We start from the raw sequence: 20,152 nt of genomic DNA on the forward strand, positions 1-20,152 counted from the left end.
GTTGAGCCTGCATTCCAAGGCAGCCCAGTTCATCCCAGCGTTTGCTCTGCAGCGATGCCTAGCACCAGTCCCGAGGTCTGCTGTTTTTTTCAGCGCCCGCCTTGGTCAAGAGAGGTCTCAGTAACGCTCCTGTTGCCTTCTTATTCTCCCACCATCCTCCACGCAGGGTTTTCCAGACCCAGTTCAGACCTCATTAGTGTTGAAAGCCTCTTCCAACAGAGAGGAACAGCATCTTTTCAACACAGCGGGGACTGGGAATTTCCCATAGTTTAAATGCTGTTTGGCTACTCGCTGCTGAAAAACAGTGGAAAGCCATAAACCCTAGGAGACTAGCATTCGCCCTCTTGCCCGCCCCAATTCCAGCGCTTACTTCTGATTGGCTGCTCGCGCTGTCCGTCTCGACAGGACACGGCGCAGGCGCAGGCGCGGACGGAACGGTAGTGTCGGCTCCGCGGTGTACAGCATCCTTCCAAGATGGTAAGTATCTGTTCGGGGCTAGTGGCTGCAGGATATTTGCCACCTCGCGCCAAGCCATCGGTCTTTCTGGGGAGGTCTCAGAATCCCAAGCGAGAAACTCTAGGGGCTAGGCGGGGGCCTGACAGGACTGCGGAACCCGGGAGGTGCAGGCCTTTACATCCCGGCTGAGGCGGGGCCGCCGGATGTCGCTGCTCCTTGACCGGAAGCAGGTCCGTGAAGCCTGGGCTCCGGCCTGGGCCGAGCATCTCGGTTCTTGGACGACCCCCGCCTGTACGGAGAGCGTTTCCTGCAAACTCGGGGATCCGCGCAGTCACTGCACAGCGCCCTTTGGGTGTTGTTTCTCCTCATGGCGTTGTGAGGTTGGTGCGGCCTTGCCTCAGAAATGGCGGTGACTGGACGCCGGACGGCCGCTCCGGCCGAGGCGGCGGTCGAGGAGTCCCAGGCCTGCCTTCCGCCCGGCCAGCCGCCGTGTGCGCTGTCACGGCTGCCACCGCAGCGGCCACCACAGAACTTAAAAGACCTTTAAACGGTAAACCGTGGGGACGCCTTTGCCTTCTCAGAAGTCCGATTTAGAATGGAAAGGTAAGGTTGTGGTTGCCATTGATAAAGAACGAATGCCCTCACCAGCGAGGCGGGTCACTGAGCCCCCACACACACTTCACTGTAGCTACGACTGAATCTTCCGTCGTGGCTTCTGCAGTTTGTGCAGTTCCACCACCCACAGAGAAAAAAGCTCTCGAAGTGGCGCTGTGGCTCCCAGTGGTGGTAGAACAGTAACCGTGGCTGAAGAGCTCAGGGGCAGCGCCCAGGCCCCGAGTTCAAGCCCCATGACTGACAAAAAAAAAGTCTCTACTTTGTGAAAAATAGTGCTTCAGATATTTGTAATTTCATCTTTCGCATCGCTGTTTGATCAGAAATATATGGATATGAAGATAATTAGCAGAAAAAAATTAAACCTAAGTGGGAAAACACCCCCTAACCCAAACCTAAGTAAAAAAATCCCCCCCACAACCCCAGTCCTAGATTGAATCTCCATCATAAACAACCAGTGCTAGGTTTTTGTTTTGTTTTTTTGTTTTGTGGGTCATGGGGCTTGAACTTGGCCTGGGCGCTGTCCCAGAGCTCTTCAGCTCAAGGCTGCCACCCTGCACCTTTAGCCACAGCGCCACTGCCTCTTCCAATTTACTGGTGATTAATTTCTGTTTATGTGGTACTGAGGAATCAAACCCAGGACTTCATATATTCTAGGCCAAGCACTCTAACACTAAGCCACATTCCCAGCCCTTTTTTGTTGCTTTTTTTTAACTTATTAAGTTATGATAAATCATCAGTCAAAGATGCCAAGGGACCAATACTTTTATATTCTTTACAGTAAATTGTGCAGCTTTTTCAGAAAGCTATATTTACTAGAATTTCATCATTGTTAGCATTTTCAGTATTGTTTCTATTCCTTTCTTCACAGAGAATGACTCATTTTTCTATGTGTTTGGAATTTAGGTGTATGTTCTACTACCTATTGGATTCTTGCTATTTTTCTGAATATTTTTTTTTTCTATGTATGTGGTACCGAGGAATTGAACCTGGATCTTCGTGCATGCTAGGCAAACACTCTACCACTACGCCAAACTCCTGGCCCCAATTTTTTTTTTTTTTTTTTGCCAGTCCTGGGGCTTGAACTCATGGCTGAGGTAATGTCCTTGAGCTTCCTCAAGGTTAGTGCTGTACTGCTTGAGCCATAGCACCACTTCTGGCTTTTTCTGTGTATACAGTACTAAGGAATAGAACCCAGGGCTTTGTGTGTACTAGGTGAGCACTCTACACTAGGCCATGCTCCCAGCCCTGTTTTTCTGAATAATTTTATGTGATGTTCCTGGAATTATTCTTAGATGCAGATGTCCTCCCGTCCTGTGTGATGTCTTCTTGCTGACAGAGGTTAACTGCTATGTTCAGTCATCCTCATGAGTCCTTTACTTCACATGTTTATCCCTTCTGTGCTGAATCAGTGAATAGCCCTGGAGGTTTTTTTTTGTGTGTGGTTTTTTTTTGCCAGTCCTGGGCTTGAGCTCAGGGTCTGAGCACTGTCCTTGGACTTTATTTTGCTCCAGGCTAGAGCTCTACCACTTGAGCCTCAACACCACTTCTGGCTTTTTCTCTATGTATGTGGTACTGAGGAATTGAACTCGGGTCTTCGTGCATGCTAGGCAAGCACTCTACCACTAGGCCAAACTCCCAGCCCCTAGCAGCCCCTGCTGCTTATATTTCCATCCATCAGCCCCAAGGACCTGTACTGTAGAACTCTGGAATTTTGTCTCCTTTTGCCATTGCCTGAGTACATTTCTTTCTCTTCATTTAGCTTAGCTTGAAGATTACATTCTCAGGTGTTCCTGATCACACTATCCAGAGTAGTGTCTTTTACCCTTCAGCTCATCTCTTGCCCTGAAAGAATCTTTTATTTTTATTTATTTATTTGTTTGTTTTGTGGATCATGGGGCTTGAACCCTGCCTAGGCGCTGTCCCTGAGTTCTCCAACTCAAGGCTGCCACCCTACCCTTGAGCCACAGCCCCACTTCCCATTTCTAGAGGTTAATTGGAGATAAGAGTCTCAGGTCCTTTTGTGCCAGGCTAGCTTTGAGTCTTGAACCTCAGATCTAAACTTCCTAAGTAGCTAGGATTACAGGTGTGTGTGAGCCAGCACCCCCCACCCACCCACACCATCTACCCACCCACACCGCGCCTGCAGGCTATTTATTTACTTACTTACTTACTTATTTATTTATTTATTTATTTATTTATTTATTTATTTATTTGTGGATCATGGGGCTTGAGCTCAGCTGCTATTTATTTATTTATTTGTGGGTCCTGGGGCTTGAGCTTAGCCTGGCCTGGCCTGGGCCTGGGCCTGGGCCCTGTCTCTGAGCTCTTCAGCTCAAGGCTACCGCCCTACCCCTTGAACCACATGATCACTACAGTTTTCTGGTGATAAATTGGGGATAATAGTCTCAGTGCCCAGGCTGGCTTTGAACCGGGATCCTCAGATCTCAGCCTCCTGAGTGGCAAGGATTACAGGTGAGAGCCACTGTGCGCAGCTGCAGCAAACATCTTACTGTGGTCTTTTTCATTCTGTTGGATGCCTTTCTTAAGATGACTATCGAATGTGTCGTCATAATGTACACTATTGACCTATCATATTTATCTCAACCCCAAAATAACACCTAGCACATAGTAGGAGCTCAGTGAAAATCTGTTGGATGACAGGACCTCCAGCGTGCATAACCCACAGCTTCCATAGAGCCTGTCCTGTCTTTTTATCCAGGCTTTGAGTGTTTAGCTACTCTTTTTGTAGGAGGCTCTTGTGTGCCTTTCTCTGCAACCTTTGAGCATATTTTTACCTCACTGGAGAGTAGGCCATGGTAGCGGGATTATCAATCTTATGCACACATACATAGTTGGCCCCACAGCCTTTCAGTAGATGGAGTCTTGTTCCATGACTATCAACCTGTGAGGATCTTCTGACCAGACTGTGGGTGGTCTGGAAGGACCTGACAACAAGCACACGTCAAGGATAGGTTCCAGCCACAGGAACAGTTAGGCCTAAGTTTGTTTATCAAGCTCCTACAGACCATTTTAAGGAGTCTATGTAGTTAGACTAATGCCTGATGCATGTCCCAGAAAGATATAGCCAAGAGTTTAGGGAGTTGGAGGTAAGCAAGACTTCACCCACTTTATGGGGATCCATAAAGGCTTTGTAGAAAAGGTGATGTCTTGAGTCAGGTGTGGTGGCACACAGTTACAATCCTAGCTACTCAAGAGGCAGGCGTCGGGAGGATCATGGTTCAAGATCTACCTGGGAGTCGGGCGTGGTGGCTCATACCTGAAATCCTAGCTACTCAGGAGGCTGAGATCTGAGGATCAAGGTTCAAAGCCAGCCCAGGCACTAAAGAACGTGAGACTCTTATTAATCACTAGAAAAAGGGAAGTGGTCTGTGGCTCAAGGGGTCAGGCAATAGCCTTGAGCTGAAGAGCTCAGGGACCAGCACCCAGACCCAGACGACAGGAAAAAAAAAGAGATCTTCCTAGGGGAAAAAAAATGAACAAATCTCCATCTCAACAAACAAGCCAGGCATGATGGTATATAACTATAATCCCAGACACCCAGGAATTGTAGGTAAAAGGATCACAATCTTGGGTCATGAGTTTGGCCTAGTGGTAGAGTGCTTGCCTAGCATGCACAGAGACCTGGGTTAGATTCCTCGGTACCACATACATGGAAAGAAGCCAGAAGTTGTACTGTGGCTCAAGTGGTAGAGGTCTAGTCTTGAGAAAGCCCAAGGACAGTGTTCAGGCCCTGAGTACAAGACCCAGGACTGGTTTTAAAAAAAAAAAGGAGGGGGATCACAATCTGAGTTCAGTCTAGACAAAAAGCACAAGATCCTATCTGAAAACCAGTTAAGGAAGAAGTCTGGGGGAATAACTCTTTAACTGTTAAGATTATCTACCAAGCCGGGCATGGTAGCTCATGCCTATAATCTTAGCTACTCAGGAGGCTGAGATCTGAGGATCTCAGTTCAAAGTGAGCCTGGGCACAAAAAGTCCCTGAAACCCTTATCTCTAATTAACCACCAGAAAATCAAAAGTGGTGCTGTGGCTCAAAGAATAGGGCTGTAGCCTTGAGCTGAAGAACTCAGGGACAGCTCCCAGGCCCAGAGTACAAGCCTGACACACACACACACACACACACACACACACACACACACACACACACACACACACACACACACACACACACACACACACACACACACACACACACACACACACACACACACACACACACACACACACACACACACACACACACACACACACACACACACACACACACACACACAAGAGAGCATCTACCAGGGCCAGGAGTGTGGCCTAGTGGTAGAGTGCTTGCCTAGCATGCACAAAGCCCTGGGTTCGATTCCTCAGTACCACATACACAGAAAAAGCCAGAAGTGACGTTGTGGCTCAGATGGCTTTGAGGGAGGAAAAAATGAGCACCTACCAGTACTGCCCAAGCATATGGCTCTGAGTTTGAGCCCCAGTACCATCCCCCCCAAATAAAAGGTGGTGTCTATGTGATGTAGAAAACTTTGGGACTTCAGCACAAAAGAAACCTCATAGGATAAAAAGATAGGACAGGATGAATGATCAGGTAGATAAAGAATAGAAGGGAAGGTGTGTGTGCTGTTTAGAGGGCCTTGCATGACAGGGTGAGAACCCAAACAAATCCCACATGCTGAAGTACCTCACCCTGACTGGAAAACCAGGACTAATGGGCCCCTTCCTGTGCATACCTCCTGTGACTGTGTGTCATGTGTCACACTGTCCCAGGTGCTACCTTATTATGTTACTGAGTTTATCCTCATGGAGTCATTTGCTTTCAAATGTTTTCAGGCAAGTTATTTGGGCCACAAATAACACAGCATCTCCTTCCTGTTATAAATTGGTCAGAACACAAAACCTGTTAGAAGCTAGGCACCGGGGGCTCACGTCTGCAATCCTAGCTACTCAGGAGGCTGAGATCGGAGGATCACAGTTCAAAGCCAACCTGGGCACAAAAGTCCGTGAGACCCTTGTCTCCAAATAACTACTAGAAAACTGGAAGTGGCACTGTGGCTCAAGTGGTAGAGTGCTAGCTTTGAGCTGAAGAGCTCAGGGACAGTGTCCCATGCCTGACCAAAAAAACAAAACAAAACAAAAAAAAAAACCTGTTGGAATGGTTTTAAGAGGAGGGAGTAGCATAGAGGAGAGTCATAAAGGGGTTGCAGTGGATCAGGATGCATTGTGCACAAATGTTGCAACACAATCCCCATGTATACTTAATGTATACTAATTTTTTTAAAAAATGAAAAGAGCTACTGTTGGTTTTGCTTTTTTGTTGGTGGTGGTCGTGGGGCTTGAACTCTGGGCCTTGGTGCTGTCTCTGAGTTCTTCAGCTCAAAGCTACCACCCTACCCCTGGATCCACATCCCTACTTCCCATTTTCTAGTGGTTAATTGGAGATAAGAGTTTCATAGACGGGGCGGGGCAGGAGTTTGGTAGAGTGCTTGCCTACCATGCACGAAGACCTGGGTTCAATTCCTTGGTACCACATACTTAGAAAAAGCCAGAAGTGGTGCTGAGGCTCAAGTGGTAGAGCTCTAGCTTTGAGAAAAATCCAAGGACAGTGCTCAGGCCCTGAGCTTAAGCCCAGGACTGGGGGGAAAAAAAAAAGAGTCTCATAGACTTTAGTGCCCAGGTTGGCTTTGAACTGTAATCCTCAGATCTTAGCCTCCTGAGTAGCTAGGATTACAGGTATGAGCCACCACGCCCGGCTTGACTTTTTTCAAATCAAAATTCCCCTTCAAGCTGTATGAGACAGAAGAGTCACATTCCCCAAGGAATGGCTTTATATTCTGCTCCCTAAATAACTGAGGGAAACCAGGCTAATCCCATCTAATGAGCAAAGGGCCAGGAGTAACCTGCCTCATGCAGTGGTATAAACTGATGTCTGAGGCACAAGTGGTGGCTTCAGGACTCTGCAACACAGAGGACCTCACAGAGCCCAGGCTGGGTGGCTTTGTAGCGTGCCAGCCAGCGGCCTAATGTTACCATTTGTTAGTGGAGGATACATCTGCCTGGGTACAAGCCTGCCTGTCATCTCCTAATCTTGGTCTCATTTTCTGACAGGCAGAGGTGGAGGAGACACTGAAGCGACTTCAAAGCCAGAAGGGCGTGCAGGGCATCATCGTGGTGAATACAGAAGGTCTGACCTCCCTCCAGCTGAGACTCACCCAGGCTGGGCCCCAGTGCCAGCCAACACTGTGTAGCCTTGTGCTTGGCCTTCATGTGGTTAATTCATTTTTTAACTTTGTAATGCTTTCTTTTTAACACACGCAGTGTTCTGACACTATAGTTGGCTGTTTGTTTGTTTTTTTAACAAAGTCTCACTAGATAGCTCAAACTTGCCTTAAACTCATGTTCCTCCTTCCTTAGCCTCCCAAGTGCTAGAATTACTGCTGCCTGCTACCGTGTCCAGAGTGCTAGAAATTTTGTTTTGTTTTGCATTTTTTTTCTGGTCATGGGACTTGAACTCAGGGCCTTGCCTCTGTATCTGAGCTTGTTGCTCAGGTCTAGAGCTCTCCTATTTGAGCTACAGTCCCACTGCCAGTTTTCTGGTGGTTAATTGGTGATAAGAGTCTCATGGCCAGATTGGCTTTGAACACGGATCCTCAGATTTCAGCCTTCTGAACAGCTAGGATTACAGACACTATCCGCTGATGGGTGCCTGGCTTTGTTTTGCTTCTGTTTATATGGAATAGGATGGTATCTGAGGATTAATCTCTGGGCAGGTCTGAGTCTAGCCCTTGTATGTGAGGAGTCACTTGTACCACATTCTTGAGAAGCAAGGACCGGCTGGTGAGTTCTTCAGTCCCGTGGCTAGAGCCTTCTGTTACGTGACAGCCAAATGCAGGCACCCCATTTGGTTTATTATTTTTTAGTCTTTGGGGTTTGAGAGGTTTTTTTGGTTTGCTTATTTTTTTGTTTTTGTTTTTCTTTTTGTTTTTGCCAGTCCTGGGGCTTGAACTCAGAGCCTAGACACTGTCCTTGGACACATTTTGCTCAAGGCTAGCGGCTCTTCCACTTGAACCACCGCACCACTCCTGGCTTTTTGTCTGTGTGTGGTACCAAGGAATGGAATGCAGAGCTTCATGCGTGCTGGTGAGCACTCTTCCACTAGCCCATGCTCCAGGCCCTAGCCATTGTTTTTATTAGGTAACATTCGATAGACAGAAGGGGATTCATTGCTTTATTTCTACCCATGTAAATGCTGTCTATTTAATTGTTTGATCCTCAAGAAAAAAAAAAGACTAGATAAATAATAATATTCATTGCCCAAACTGTACCCAGCCCACCTTATTCTTGAAGTTCTGATTTTAAAGTTCTCCCAGCAATAGGAGAATGGTGAGTGCCTGTTTTATTTCCTTTTGTTTTGGTGCTGGGCATTGAACCCAGGATCTTACACAAGCCAAGCTCTTTTTATCACTGAGCTGCAGCCCTAAGCCTATAATTGGCTCTTTGAAAGCAGTGACAGTGCTTCTACAAAGCATGTACACAGGCAGAGACTCACGCTGTAATTTGGAGGCACCGTCATGTGTACAGGCGTGTTTATAACTTGGTCTTAAGCTTCCCTTTGTAAGAATAGCTATGGGTTCAGCCAGGCACCGTGGCTTATGCCTGTAATCCTAGTTACTGGGAAGGCTGAGCTCTGAGGGTCAGGGTTCAAAACCAGCCCAGGCAGGAAAGAAAATCTGTGAGACTCTTATCTCCAATTAACCACCAGAAAACAGGAAGTGGCTCTGTGGCTAAAAGTGGTAGAGTGGTAGCCTTGAGCAAAAAAGCTCCCGGACAGCACCCAGGCCCTGAGTTCAAATCCTACAACTGACCAAAAAACAGAATGGGAACAGATTACATTGTGGCACAAGCCGACAGTCCTTTCTTCTTTCTCCTTTGCAGACTACAGTTTGTTGTTAGTGTTGTCCTGGTACTCCAAGCATTTTGAAATAGCATCTCACCTTTTTCTTCATGGAGCCAGGCTAGCAGGGCGGCCCTGGGAAAAGGACTAGCGGAGGACCCCCTGGGCGCGGCCTCAGGGCTCATCTGCTGTGAACATGTAGGTCACATGGCAGGTCACCCAACCACTCAGGGCTCCTGTTACTCTTCATGGACAAATGAAGATGGCCAACCACCCACAGAGGGGTCTGGGCACTGACATGTTTAAGTCTAAGCAAGTCACCTGTGAGTAGTAGCATCAAGTGCTAGCTGCCACGCTGGTATTGGAGAATTAGGAGGTCGGGGTCAGGATCTCAGGAGAAAAGGATCCCCATGGCCTGCTCAGCTTGCGTCTGCTCTTCCCGCAGGCATTCCTATCAAGAGCACCATGGATAATCCCACCACCACACAGTACGCCAACCTCATGCACAACTTCATCTTGAAGGCTCGGAGCACCGTGCGTGAAATTGACCCCCAGAATGACCTGACCTTCCTTCGAATTCGTTCCAAGAAAAATGAAATTATGGTTGCACCAGGTAAGGTATCCTCTAGCTCCCCACTTAGGCGCAGGCCCACAGCACGTTCTGTGGCCAGTCAGGAAGCCGGCAGGAGAGGCCTCAGCGGTTGAGCCAAGTCTTACTGCCTCGCCAGCCTCCAACTGGAGTCTCCCAACAGATCTCCATAGTGACCACAGGCCTCAGTGGGGAGCCATAGATGAATGGGGAAGAAAGACATGCAAGCGTACCACAGATCCGCCACTGGAGAGTCCAGGAGCATTTGAAACATAGGGGAGGGCACGATAAGGTCAACCTAGACGGTCCTGGAGTTTGGCCTAGTGGCAGAGTGCTTGCCTAGCATGCATTAAGACCCAGGTTCGATTCCTCGGTACCACATACATAGAAAAAGCCAGAGACGGTGCTGTGGCTCAAGTGGTAGAGCTCTAGCCTTTAGAAAGCCCAAGAACAGTGCTCAGGCCCTGAGTTTAAGCCCAGGACTGGCAAAAAAAGAAAAAAAAGGCCTACCTAGAGCCATTGGTAAAGGCTTCCCAAATGTACAAAGGTAGAGCTGAATCTTGAGAGCCATCAGTGACTGGGGGTCAGGGAAGGGGTGCAAAAACTGGGGGTTTTTGTTTGTTTGTTTTTTGCCAATTTGGCTATGCTCCCAGCCTGCAGAAGCCTTTTTTTTTTTTTTTTTTTTGAAAAAGAATATCGCAATTCTGAGCAAAACCATACAGCCAGCTCAAGAGTAGATGGTTGATTTTGTTTTCCATGAAATGGTCAGCTTGCATTTGGGACTGTATGGCACAGCCACGCCTGTGCTGAGGGCTAGTGGTCATTCTCGAGATGACAAGATGCCCATCCTAGAGGAGCCTTTGGGGACGGGACCACAGGAGGCGTCCACACGCCACCCGCTATGCCACCTCTCCTAGTCACCTGCACCTATGTGCACTTGCACAGTCCTCTTCACTGGAACCTCCATGAGGTCAAGGATTTAAAAACAGTTCGCATCAACAAATATTTATTCAGTAAATAAATGAAAGGCTTAGGCTCTTACCTGTAATCCTAGATTCTCTGGGAGCTGAGATCTGAGGATCACAGTTCAAAGCCAGCCCAGGCAGGAACATCCATGGGACTCAGATCTTCAATAAACTTCCAAAAAGCCAGAACGGCGCCGTGGTTTGAAGTGGAGAGCACTAGCCTTGAGCAAAAAAGCTCAGGGACAGCACCCAGGCCCTTGATTATCTTGAGCCTCATCAGACCCAAAAACCAGTGGCTGAGGGTAGGCCAGTGGCTCTGTAGGTGACCGGAGGCCCTCCTACTTGAGGAGAACCCCTGCACCTCAGTGCCCTGCCAGCTTGAGGAGAACCCCTCTGTACCTCAGTGCCCCTGCCAGGAAACAGGAAAGTCCTATGTGGGGAGCAAAGGCTATGGAGGACGTACTGTAAGACCAAACTCCTACAACCGCTGCAGCCTCTCTCCCCCACCAGATCTTCAGGGGCAGCCTTGGTAAGGGGCAGGCTCACTTAACACTGCCAGAATGGAACTGGGTGTCACATGGGGCTACCCAAACCTGATGTCAGTAAACCAACTTCAGACCACAGATGGAGCCCAGTGGGAGGGTTCCGTCTCCAGCACTACAGTCAATCAACAAACAAGTGACAGCATGATTATGGCAGTGTGAGTAAGAAGTAAATTGCCTAGACAGATAACAGATGACTGATCTCGTAGTAAATAAAGCATCATCTTCATGGATGATCTCATTCCTAAGATTTGCATCATTGGAAAAGATGCAAATAACTTCCTGTGTCCCTTCAAATTGTCTTAATGGGATGAGGTGACGGAAAAGGCCACCTGTTTTGTAAAAGGTGGAGACCAGATCGACAAGCTTATTAGTAGAATGAACTACAGTGCCTACCATGGCAGTTTTTAAATCCAGCCAATTAACTGGAGTGAAGCCGTACTGGCAAGTGCCCACAGGAGAAGGCGTGTGTATCTTCTGATTCTAGCACAGGGCGGCAGCTTTAGCATTGATGCTTTTGATACAGTTTTCCTCTTTCTTCCCAACCACATCTTGTAGTTATTGATTTAAGAAATTATTTGCTCTTAGTGTTACTTTTTTCTTGCTCCATATTTAGTGATTTGTTTTTTCATTTGCTTTTTTGCAGATAAAGACTATTTCCTGATTGTGATTCAGAATCCAACAGAATAAGCCACTCTTGGCTCCCCGTGTCATTCCTTAACTTAATGCCCTCCAAGAATTCTAGTGTCAATCATGTCAGCTGACCAGCACATAAAGAGCACTGTCGATCCCTGTGAACCAATAGAGATCACCGTAGATTCCTCATAAGCCAATCCAGTGGCCAAGGATGGGCTGGCAGCTCCCCCTAGCACCACCGCCAGAGGGGGGAGCCCCCCAGAGGTGCCTCCCCTTCCAGGCTTTGGAGCAGCAGCTTATGAGAAGCCCACACCCAGCTTCTGACCTTCAGTTCCCTGTTGTCCTTGGAAAAGGTTGTTTTTCTTTAACTAAAAATAACCAAGCCGCTTACTCTGCTGTTGTGTCTGTAAACACGGGGGTGGAAAGGCCTCTGGGTCACCCCAGGATCTGAAGACTCAACTCCTCCTCTTCCTGCTCCAGGTGGTAGATCATGTTTGTTCTTGGGCCCCTGGCCTGCTGTCCTTGTACTAGACTCACTCAGTGGAGCTGCTCGGTTCTTGGCTTTGTCCCATCTCTTTTATCACTTTCTACTGCTGCCAGGATTGTTCTGTTCTACTGTGTGGCAAAAGGAGAAAGTGATATCTGTGGAACTTCCAGAAAGCACCACCACCAGGCCTTAGGATGGAGGATTAGGAATATACTGCCTGGTGGGGTGGGATCAGAGAGCTTCTGAGGCCTCTGGCAGGAACACAAGTCTCTGACTCCAATAGTCCATCTTCCCCAGAACCCCTGTGGGGGGCTCCTTTCAAGTGACCATCTCCCTCCCGCACCTGATGCCTACCATCCCTCAAGAACACAGTGTTTTCCCCTCTCAGAAAGCACATGTATTTGGCCAGGCATTGATAGCTAATACCTGTAGTCCTGGCGGAAAGGAAACCATCCCCCAGGACCACACAGAGACAGGACAAGAGGACAATTATAGGAAGTTTATTAATTGATGCCATCTTGTTCACAGGAGAGGGAGAGAGATGGCGTCTATGCCCATCCAGGTAGATGGGAGCTAGTGGCTACTGGTGGCAGGAGGCCAGGTGGGCTGGCAGGATAGGTGGGTGAAGAGTGGGAGTGCCCACCTATTCTGGCAGGAGTTGGGGGGGCATTCTGCTGATGCAGCTGGGGGCTGCATGCTGCCCTGGGAAATGTAGTGGGTGGGGTGAATCTGAGGTGGGAGAATGCTAACACTGGCTCCTTGAGAGGCTGAGATTAGGAGGATCAAGGGGGTCAAGGCCATGTGAGCAAAAAGGCACACAAGACCCCCATCTCAACCAATAAAAAAAAACTGGGCATAGTGGTTCCTGTGTGTTACCAGTTAGGTGGGAAGCTTCAGTGGGAGGATCGTGGGCCAGCCTGCCACAAAAGCAAGACTATTCACAAAATAGCACAGAGGGCCAGAGATGTGGCTCAAGTGTGGAGCCATTAACAAGTACATGCAGAACCCACATGCTGGCTCCTAGGTCTTCAATGCCTGTAATCCTAGCTACCTGAGAAACAGACCAGAGGGATCCAGGTTCAAGACCAGCCCAGGTAGAAGCAAGAGATTTTCTTCCCAAACTATTTGTGGGCATGTGGCACATGCCAGTTACCTTCAGCTATGTGGGAGGCTCAGATCAGGAGGATTTGGGTTCCAGCCCAGCCTATGTAGAAAATTCTGCAAGACTCCTCCACATGGAGAGAAGCTGGCATGGTGACTGGTACCTGTGCCCAGCAACTACAGAAGCCTGATGGACCTCAGGCCAGGCACACACCTGGATGGGAAGTAAGACCCTGTCCCAAAAGCAGCCAGGTGGTATGGCCCCGGGATGAGCACCACCCTAGTGAGCAGGAGAGCCTAGGCTCCAGCACCAAACCACAGAAACAAGCCACACGTATATTTGGTTTGGATGATATTTTTCTTTTCATGGCTCCTCTACGAGAGCAGGGTGGGAAGTGGCCTTGGCCTTGTGCTCCCCACATGGAGAGAGGAAGAGGAAAATTCACATGTTCCACATCACTAAAACTAGCTCAGCCTGGCATGTGCCAGAAGCAGAACTTGGTTTTTTGCCTTCATTTTTCATGAAATTTCAAAGATGTACCCCCTAGCCAGGTGCTGGTGGCTCATGCCTGTAATCCTAGCCACTGAGGAGGCTGAGATCTGAGGATCATGGTTCAAAGCCAGCCCAGGTACAAAAGTCCTCAGACTCTTATCTCCAATTAACCACCAGAAAATGGGAAGTGGCGCTGTGGCTCAAGTGGTAGAGCTCTAGCCTTGAGCTGAAGAGCTCAGGGACAGCGCCCAGACCTAGAGTTCAAGCCCTGTGACCAACAACAGAAAAGATGTACCCCTCCTCACTTACCACCTTTTTTGGTTCTCAGGGTCCGCTCTCCCTTATAATGGGGAGGTCCAGCTTGGCCTCACCCTCTTGCCTTGCAGCTCTCCTGCACCTGCCTTGGCCGCTGGCTGTAGTCCCATACAGTCCCCGACAGGGTCTAGGGCTTTGGAGACAAAAGAAAGGTGAGGCCAAGCCCAGGTTAAACAATCTACAGGTGGATTGTGCCTAGCTTTCTCCAGAAAGCATGGTGGAAGGGGCTGAGCTTTGTTCTCTGGGGTTTTGAATTCTTCAGTGCTCAATAAGGAGCACAGTGTTGGTCCTGGCCTTCTGAGTCCTTGATGGAACAGGAGTCTGCCCCGCGTTGCTGTCCTTGAGCCCATGCCATGCCTGCTATGGTCTGGCCTTGTCTAGACAGAGAAGACAGAAGGGCAAGCATCCTGGTGGAGATGACACAAACATCTGCTCAGGCCCCACCCGTCACTCAGTCACAGTTGTTGAGAGTGAGGCTTGGGCAGGAGGTTCTTTTGTTTTATTTTTTGTTTTTCCAGTCCTGGGGACTGAACTCGGGGCCTGAGCACAGTCCTTGGACCTTCCTCAAGACTAGTGCTCTACCACTTGAGCCACAGGACCAGTTCTGGCTTTTCTATATATGTGGTACTAAGGAATTGAACCCCGGCCTTCGTGCATGCTAGGAAAGTACTCTACCACTAGGCCAAACTCCTGGCCCCACGGAGTGTTTTTTTTGTTTTTTTTTTTTTAGGCTTTCATGGTCTTGCCACCTATAATCAGGGTGCAGAACCATGGTTGGGTGCCCCAAAGGCTGTGGTTGAGTTCAGGCATGGGCGAATATTTGAACCTAACATGCAGGGGCTAGGTGCTGGAGGCTCATGCCTGTAATTCTAGCTGCTTACAAGTCTAAGACCTAGAATTGTGGTTCAAAGCCACCCTAGGCAGAAAAGTTCACGAGACTCTCCCATTAATCACCAGAAAACTGGAAGTGGCACTGTGGCTCAAGTGGTAGAGTGCTAGCCTTGAGCTTAAAGCTCAGGGACAGCACCCAGGCCCAGAGTTCAAGCCTATGACTAACCAAAAAAAGAAAAAACAAACACAAAGGGAGAAGTTATGTACAGCTCAGTTTTACACTGCTTGCCTAGCATATATGGGGCCCTAGGCTTGTCCCCACCACAAAAATAAGTAGAATGAGGACCAGGAGTTTGGCCTGGTGGTAGAGTGCCTGCCTAGCAAGCACAAAGACCCGGGTTCAATTCCTCGAACCACATACATAGAAAAAGCCAGAAATGGTGCTGTGGCTCAAGTGTAGAGCTCTAGCCTTGAGAAAGCCCAAGGACAGTGCTCAGGCCCTGTTGAAGCCCCAGGACTGGCAAAATAAATAAGTAAATAAATAAATAAATAAAAATAAATTCAGCAGAAATGTGACAATATAAAGTTGAGGAAATCTCCCAGTTTAAACATGATAACTTGCCAGGTGTCACTGGCTCACACCTGTAATCCTACCTCAGGAGGCTGAGCTCTGAGGATCCCAGTTCAAAGCCAGCCCAGGCACGAAAGTCATGAGACTATTATCTCCAATTAACCAGAAATGGCACTGTGGCTCAAGGAGTAGAGCACTAGCCTTAAACTGAAGAGCTCTGAGACAGTGCCCAGACCCACAGTTCAGGCCCCACAGCCAATTAAAAACAAACAAAAAAAGTGGAGCCAGTGGTTCATGCCTGTAATCCCAGCTCTTCAGGAGTTGGTGATTGGAAGAATCACAGTTCAAGACCAGGCCAAGAAAAAGTAATCTTCTGACCCTGCCATATCAACAATATGTCAGACACAATGATTCACACATGTAATCCCAGCTATGTAGGAGGTATGGTGGAGTAGTTCATATAGGTTCCAGGCAGAGAAACACAAGGCTTAATCTAAAGCAAAAAAGCCTTGGCTGGGAGTTTGGCCTAGTGGTAGAGTGCTTGCCTAGTATGCACCAAGACCCAGGTTTGATTCCTCGGTACCACATGCATAGAAAAAAGCCAGAAGTGGTGTTGAGGCTCAAGTGGTAGAGCTCTAGCCTTGAGAAAGGAACAGTGCTCAGGCCCTGAGCTCAAGCCCAGGACTGGCAAAAAAAAAAAAAAAAAAAAAATGCTGGAGATGGGCGCAATTGGTTATAAAACTTGCCTAGCAACTATGAAATCCAGAGTCCAAATGCCAGCCAGTGTACTTAGGAGAAAAAAAATGGGGAAAAAACTTAAAGGATCATTGTAAAAATGTCACAATAAAGCTCATTGTTTTGTATAATGTGCACTAAAATGAAGTGTTTTAAATTGGCAGTATTAGGCTTTGACCTTACTAGTCAAGCTACCACTTGGGCCATGCCACTGGTCCCAGTAAAAGAAATTTAAAGAATCCATGTGGGCTAGTCAACCTTTAATGGAAGTTCCAGGACTAAAAACTAGGAGGGAAATTATAGAAAAAGCCCCAGAACTAAGGGCATGTATTTAAAAAAAAAAAAAAAAAGAAGGCCATTGAATCTCTTTAATTTTAAACAGACTCTGGCCAGGCCCTGTCATCATGAAGTCTTACAACACAGCGGATAAGTCAGACACAAGATTAGAAACTAGAACAGCACTCGGCATCACCAGAAACTAGAAGACTTGGTGCCTCGGAGGTCTGAGATTAAAGATTAGAGCCAGGACAGAGCTTGAGACCAGCCTGGACCTTGTCTCACAAAAATAATAATACAAGCCACTGACCCACTATCATTCTCTTCTCATTCTGTTAGACAAGTGAAAATTAAATGTTTTATTTACAGACTTAACAAGGAGACATGTGTTCATGTACAACCATCTGCCCTTTTTCAGGGAGCTACTGAGCCAGGAAAGTATGCAGGCCTGGTACTGCACACCTGTAATCTTAGCTACTCCAGAGACTGAAATCCTGGAGGACTGCAATGTTAAGCCTAGGGGAAAAGTTCACAAGACTTCTATTTCAACAACAAAAATTTTGCTTGGTGGCACACCCCTGTCACCCAGCTATATGGGAAGTATAAATAGGAAGACTGCATCAGGCTCCCTCCCCCTGCTTTTTTTTTCTTTTTCTTTTTGCATTTCAAAAAAATGCAAGTTGGGCCCGGAAGTGGCTTAGTGGTAGAGTGCTTGCATAGAATGCATGAAGCCTTGGGTTCAATTCCTTGGTATCACATACACAGCAAAAGCCAGAAGTGGTGCTGTGGCTCAAGTGGTAGAGGGCTAGCTTGGGGCAAAAGAACCTCAGAGGGAGTGCTGGGCCTGAGTCCAAGCCCCAGGACTGGGAAGGAGAAGGAAAAGAAGGTGGGGAGAGGAGGAGGAGGAGGAGGAGGAGGAGGAGGAGGAGGAGGAGGAGGAGGAGGAGGAGAGAGGAAGAAAGCTAAAGAGAGGCCTGGGGCTATGGCACAAATGGTAGAATGCTAGCCATTAGCAAAAAAGCGTAACAAGAAAGCCAGTCCTGTTCAAGCCCCAGTGTGGGCACACACGTGCCCTGTGAGGACTGTGGTGCCGAGCGTGGGGCAGGGGAGGACATCGGGGAGCTGGTGTCCAGGGGCGCAGGGAAGCTGTGGGATCAATGTTTCTGAAATGGCCTGCTTAATTCGGCCTACCAGTGCCAGTGGTCTCATGACCTGTGTTGGCCAGATAGGTGGACCTTACACACATTCTACTGCCCACATTGAATGTGCTAGGGATTTTTTTCTTCTAGTCTCAGGGCTTGAACTCGGGGCCTGAGCACTGTCCTTGGGCTTTCTCAAGGCTAGAGCTCTACCACTTGAGCCACAGCACCACTTCCAGCTTTTTTCTATGGATGTGATACCAAGGAATTGAACCTGGGTCTTCATGTTATGCTAGCACTCTACCACTAGGCCAGACTCCTGACCATGTGCTAGGGAATTGCAGAGAAAGGGTGCTGTGATAATTCCACACATGCACCTAAAGTACTTTGATGGACTTTACCCTCCTGTGTATGTGGTACCACGGAATTGAACCCATGCCTTTCATGCATGCTAGGCAAGCACTCTACCATTAAGCCACATTCCCAGTCCATTTTATTCTTTTCTTTTTTGCCAGTCCTGGTCTTGAATTCAGGGCCTGAGCATTGTCCTTGGGTATTCTCAAGGCTAGCACTGTACCACTTGAACCACAGCACCATTTCTGGCTTTTTGCTATGTATGTAGTACTGAAGAATTGAACCTGGGTCTTCGTGAATGCTAGGCAAGCACTCTACCACTAGGCCAAACTCCCGGCCCTCCATTTTATTCTTGTATTGTTGTTCTGGTTCTTGTCGTGGGGCATGAACTCCCTGAGTCTCTTTGTGCTCAAGACTGGCGCTCTATCATTGGAGACACAGCACCACTTCTAGTTTTAGAGTGGCTGATTGGTGATAAGAGTTGCACAGGGACTTTTCTGCCTGGGGTAGCTTTGAACTATGACCATCATATCCTGGCCTTGTGAGCAGCTGGGATTACAGGCGTGAGCCACCCTTCCTTCTTTCGTCCTCCCTTTTGACCAGTTTTTAGTGGGTTTTATTATGCTATTGTCATATGTGTGTGTGTGTGTGTGTGTGTGTGTGTGTGTGTGTGTGTGTATGTGTGTGTGTGTGTGTGTATGCTGTATTGTTTTGGTCATATTTACTTCTGGCACCCACCTTCCCCCTCTAAATCGCATCTTCTCCTTTCAATCCTCACTCGATGGGCACCTAGTATAACCATTGTGAACTGTGCTGCTATAGACATGGGCATGCAGATACCTCCATTGTATTCAGACCTCCATTGAGCCCTTGGCTCCATGCCCAGGAGTGGTGGAACAGGATCATCCAGTAGTTCTTAGTGTTTTGAGGAACCTCCTTACTGACTTCCCTAGTGGCTACAGTAATTTAGTTCCAACCACCATGTGTAAGGGTCCTCCCTCCCCCGTCCTCATCAGCACTGGCTTTCCTCTCTTTTCTTTCCTTTTATGCCTGTTCTGGGGATTGAACTCAGGGCCTGGACACTGAGCCTGAGCTTTTGGCTTAGGGCTAGTGCTCTACTACTTAAGCACAGCTCCACTTCTGGCTTTTTGATGAGTCTTACAGCTTTGAGAGATCCTCAGATCTCAGTCTCTGAGCAGCTAGGATTACAGCCATGAACCACCAGAGGGCAACTCTGTTTCTATAGAATTATTTATATTATTATTAGTGTGGGTCATGGGCCTTGAACTTGGCCTGGGCATTGTCCCTGAGCTCTTCAGCTCAAGGCTACAGCCCTACTCTTGAGCCAAGCCCCACTTCCTGTTTTCTAGAGGTTAATTGGAGATAAGAGTCTCAGCTTCTTTTGTGCCCTGGCTGGCTTTGAACCATGATCCTCAGATCCCAGCCTTCTGAGTAGCTGGGATTACAGGCCTGAGCCACCGCTCCTTTATGGTTAAGGATGTCGAAACTTTCATGCATTTATTTGCTTCTTTTAAGAACTTCTAGGGGCTGGGAGTTTGGCCTAGTGGTAGAGTGCCTGCCTAGCATGCACGAAGACCTGGGTTCAATTCCTTGGTACCACATACTTAGAAAAAGCCAGAAGTGGTGCTGAGGCTCCAGTGGTAGAGCTCTAGCCTTGAGAAAAATCCAAGGACAGTGCTCAGGCCCTGACCTAAGCCCAAGACTGGCACAAAAAAAAAAAAAAAAAAAAAAAAAAAAAAAAAAAACTGCTCAGTGTATTCTCTCATTTACTGTGTTTAAGTTTTATTCTGAACATTAATCCTTTATTTGATGAATAGCTGGCAAGGATTCTCTCCCATTCGACAGGTTTAGATCTTTGATTCATTTTGAACTATTGTTTGTACAAGGTGGGCAATAGGGGCGTGTCTTCAGTCACCTATTTGTGGTAATTATCCAATTTTCCCCACACTGTGACTGGGCGATGCCAAGAAGCCTCAGAGGAATTTGCCAGGGTGAAAGAAGGAAGCTTTTTTTGGGGGGAGGGGTACGTTCTGGGACTTGAACTCATGGCCTGGGTACTGTACTTAAGCCTCTAGTTCAAGGTTAGTGCTCTACCACTTGAATCACAGCACCACTTC

The 20,152-nt window shown here is 47.9% G+C and overlaps 1 protein-coding gene across 1 annotated transcript; it reads left to right on the plus strand.

The window, feature by feature from the left end:
- The first annotated feature begins 397 nt into the window (after positions 1–397).
- Positions 398–12,102, plus strand: Dynlrb1 (dynein light chain roadblock-type 1). Its single transcript, XM_090352200.1, has 4 exons — positions 398–477; positions 7,195–7,270; positions 9,426–9,593; positions 11,723–12,102. The coding sequence occupies exons 1-4, from the start codon at positions 475–477 to the stop codon at positions 11,764–11,766; spliced, it is 291 nt and encodes a 96-aa protein (XP_090208326.1). The 5' UTR covers positions 398–474; the 3' UTR covers positions 11,767–12,102.
- The last annotated feature ends 8,050 nt before the right edge of the window (positions 12,103–20,152 follow it).

The sequence above is a fragment of the Megascapheus bottae genome, chromosome 18 (genome assembly GCF_031878675.1).
Source record: "Megascapheus bottae isolate mThoBot1 chromosome 18, mThoBot2.hap1, whole genome shotgun sequence".
Taxonomy (NCBI): domain Eukaryota; kingdom Metazoa; phylum Chordata; class Mammalia; order Rodentia; family Geomyidae; genus Megascapheus; species Megascapheus bottae.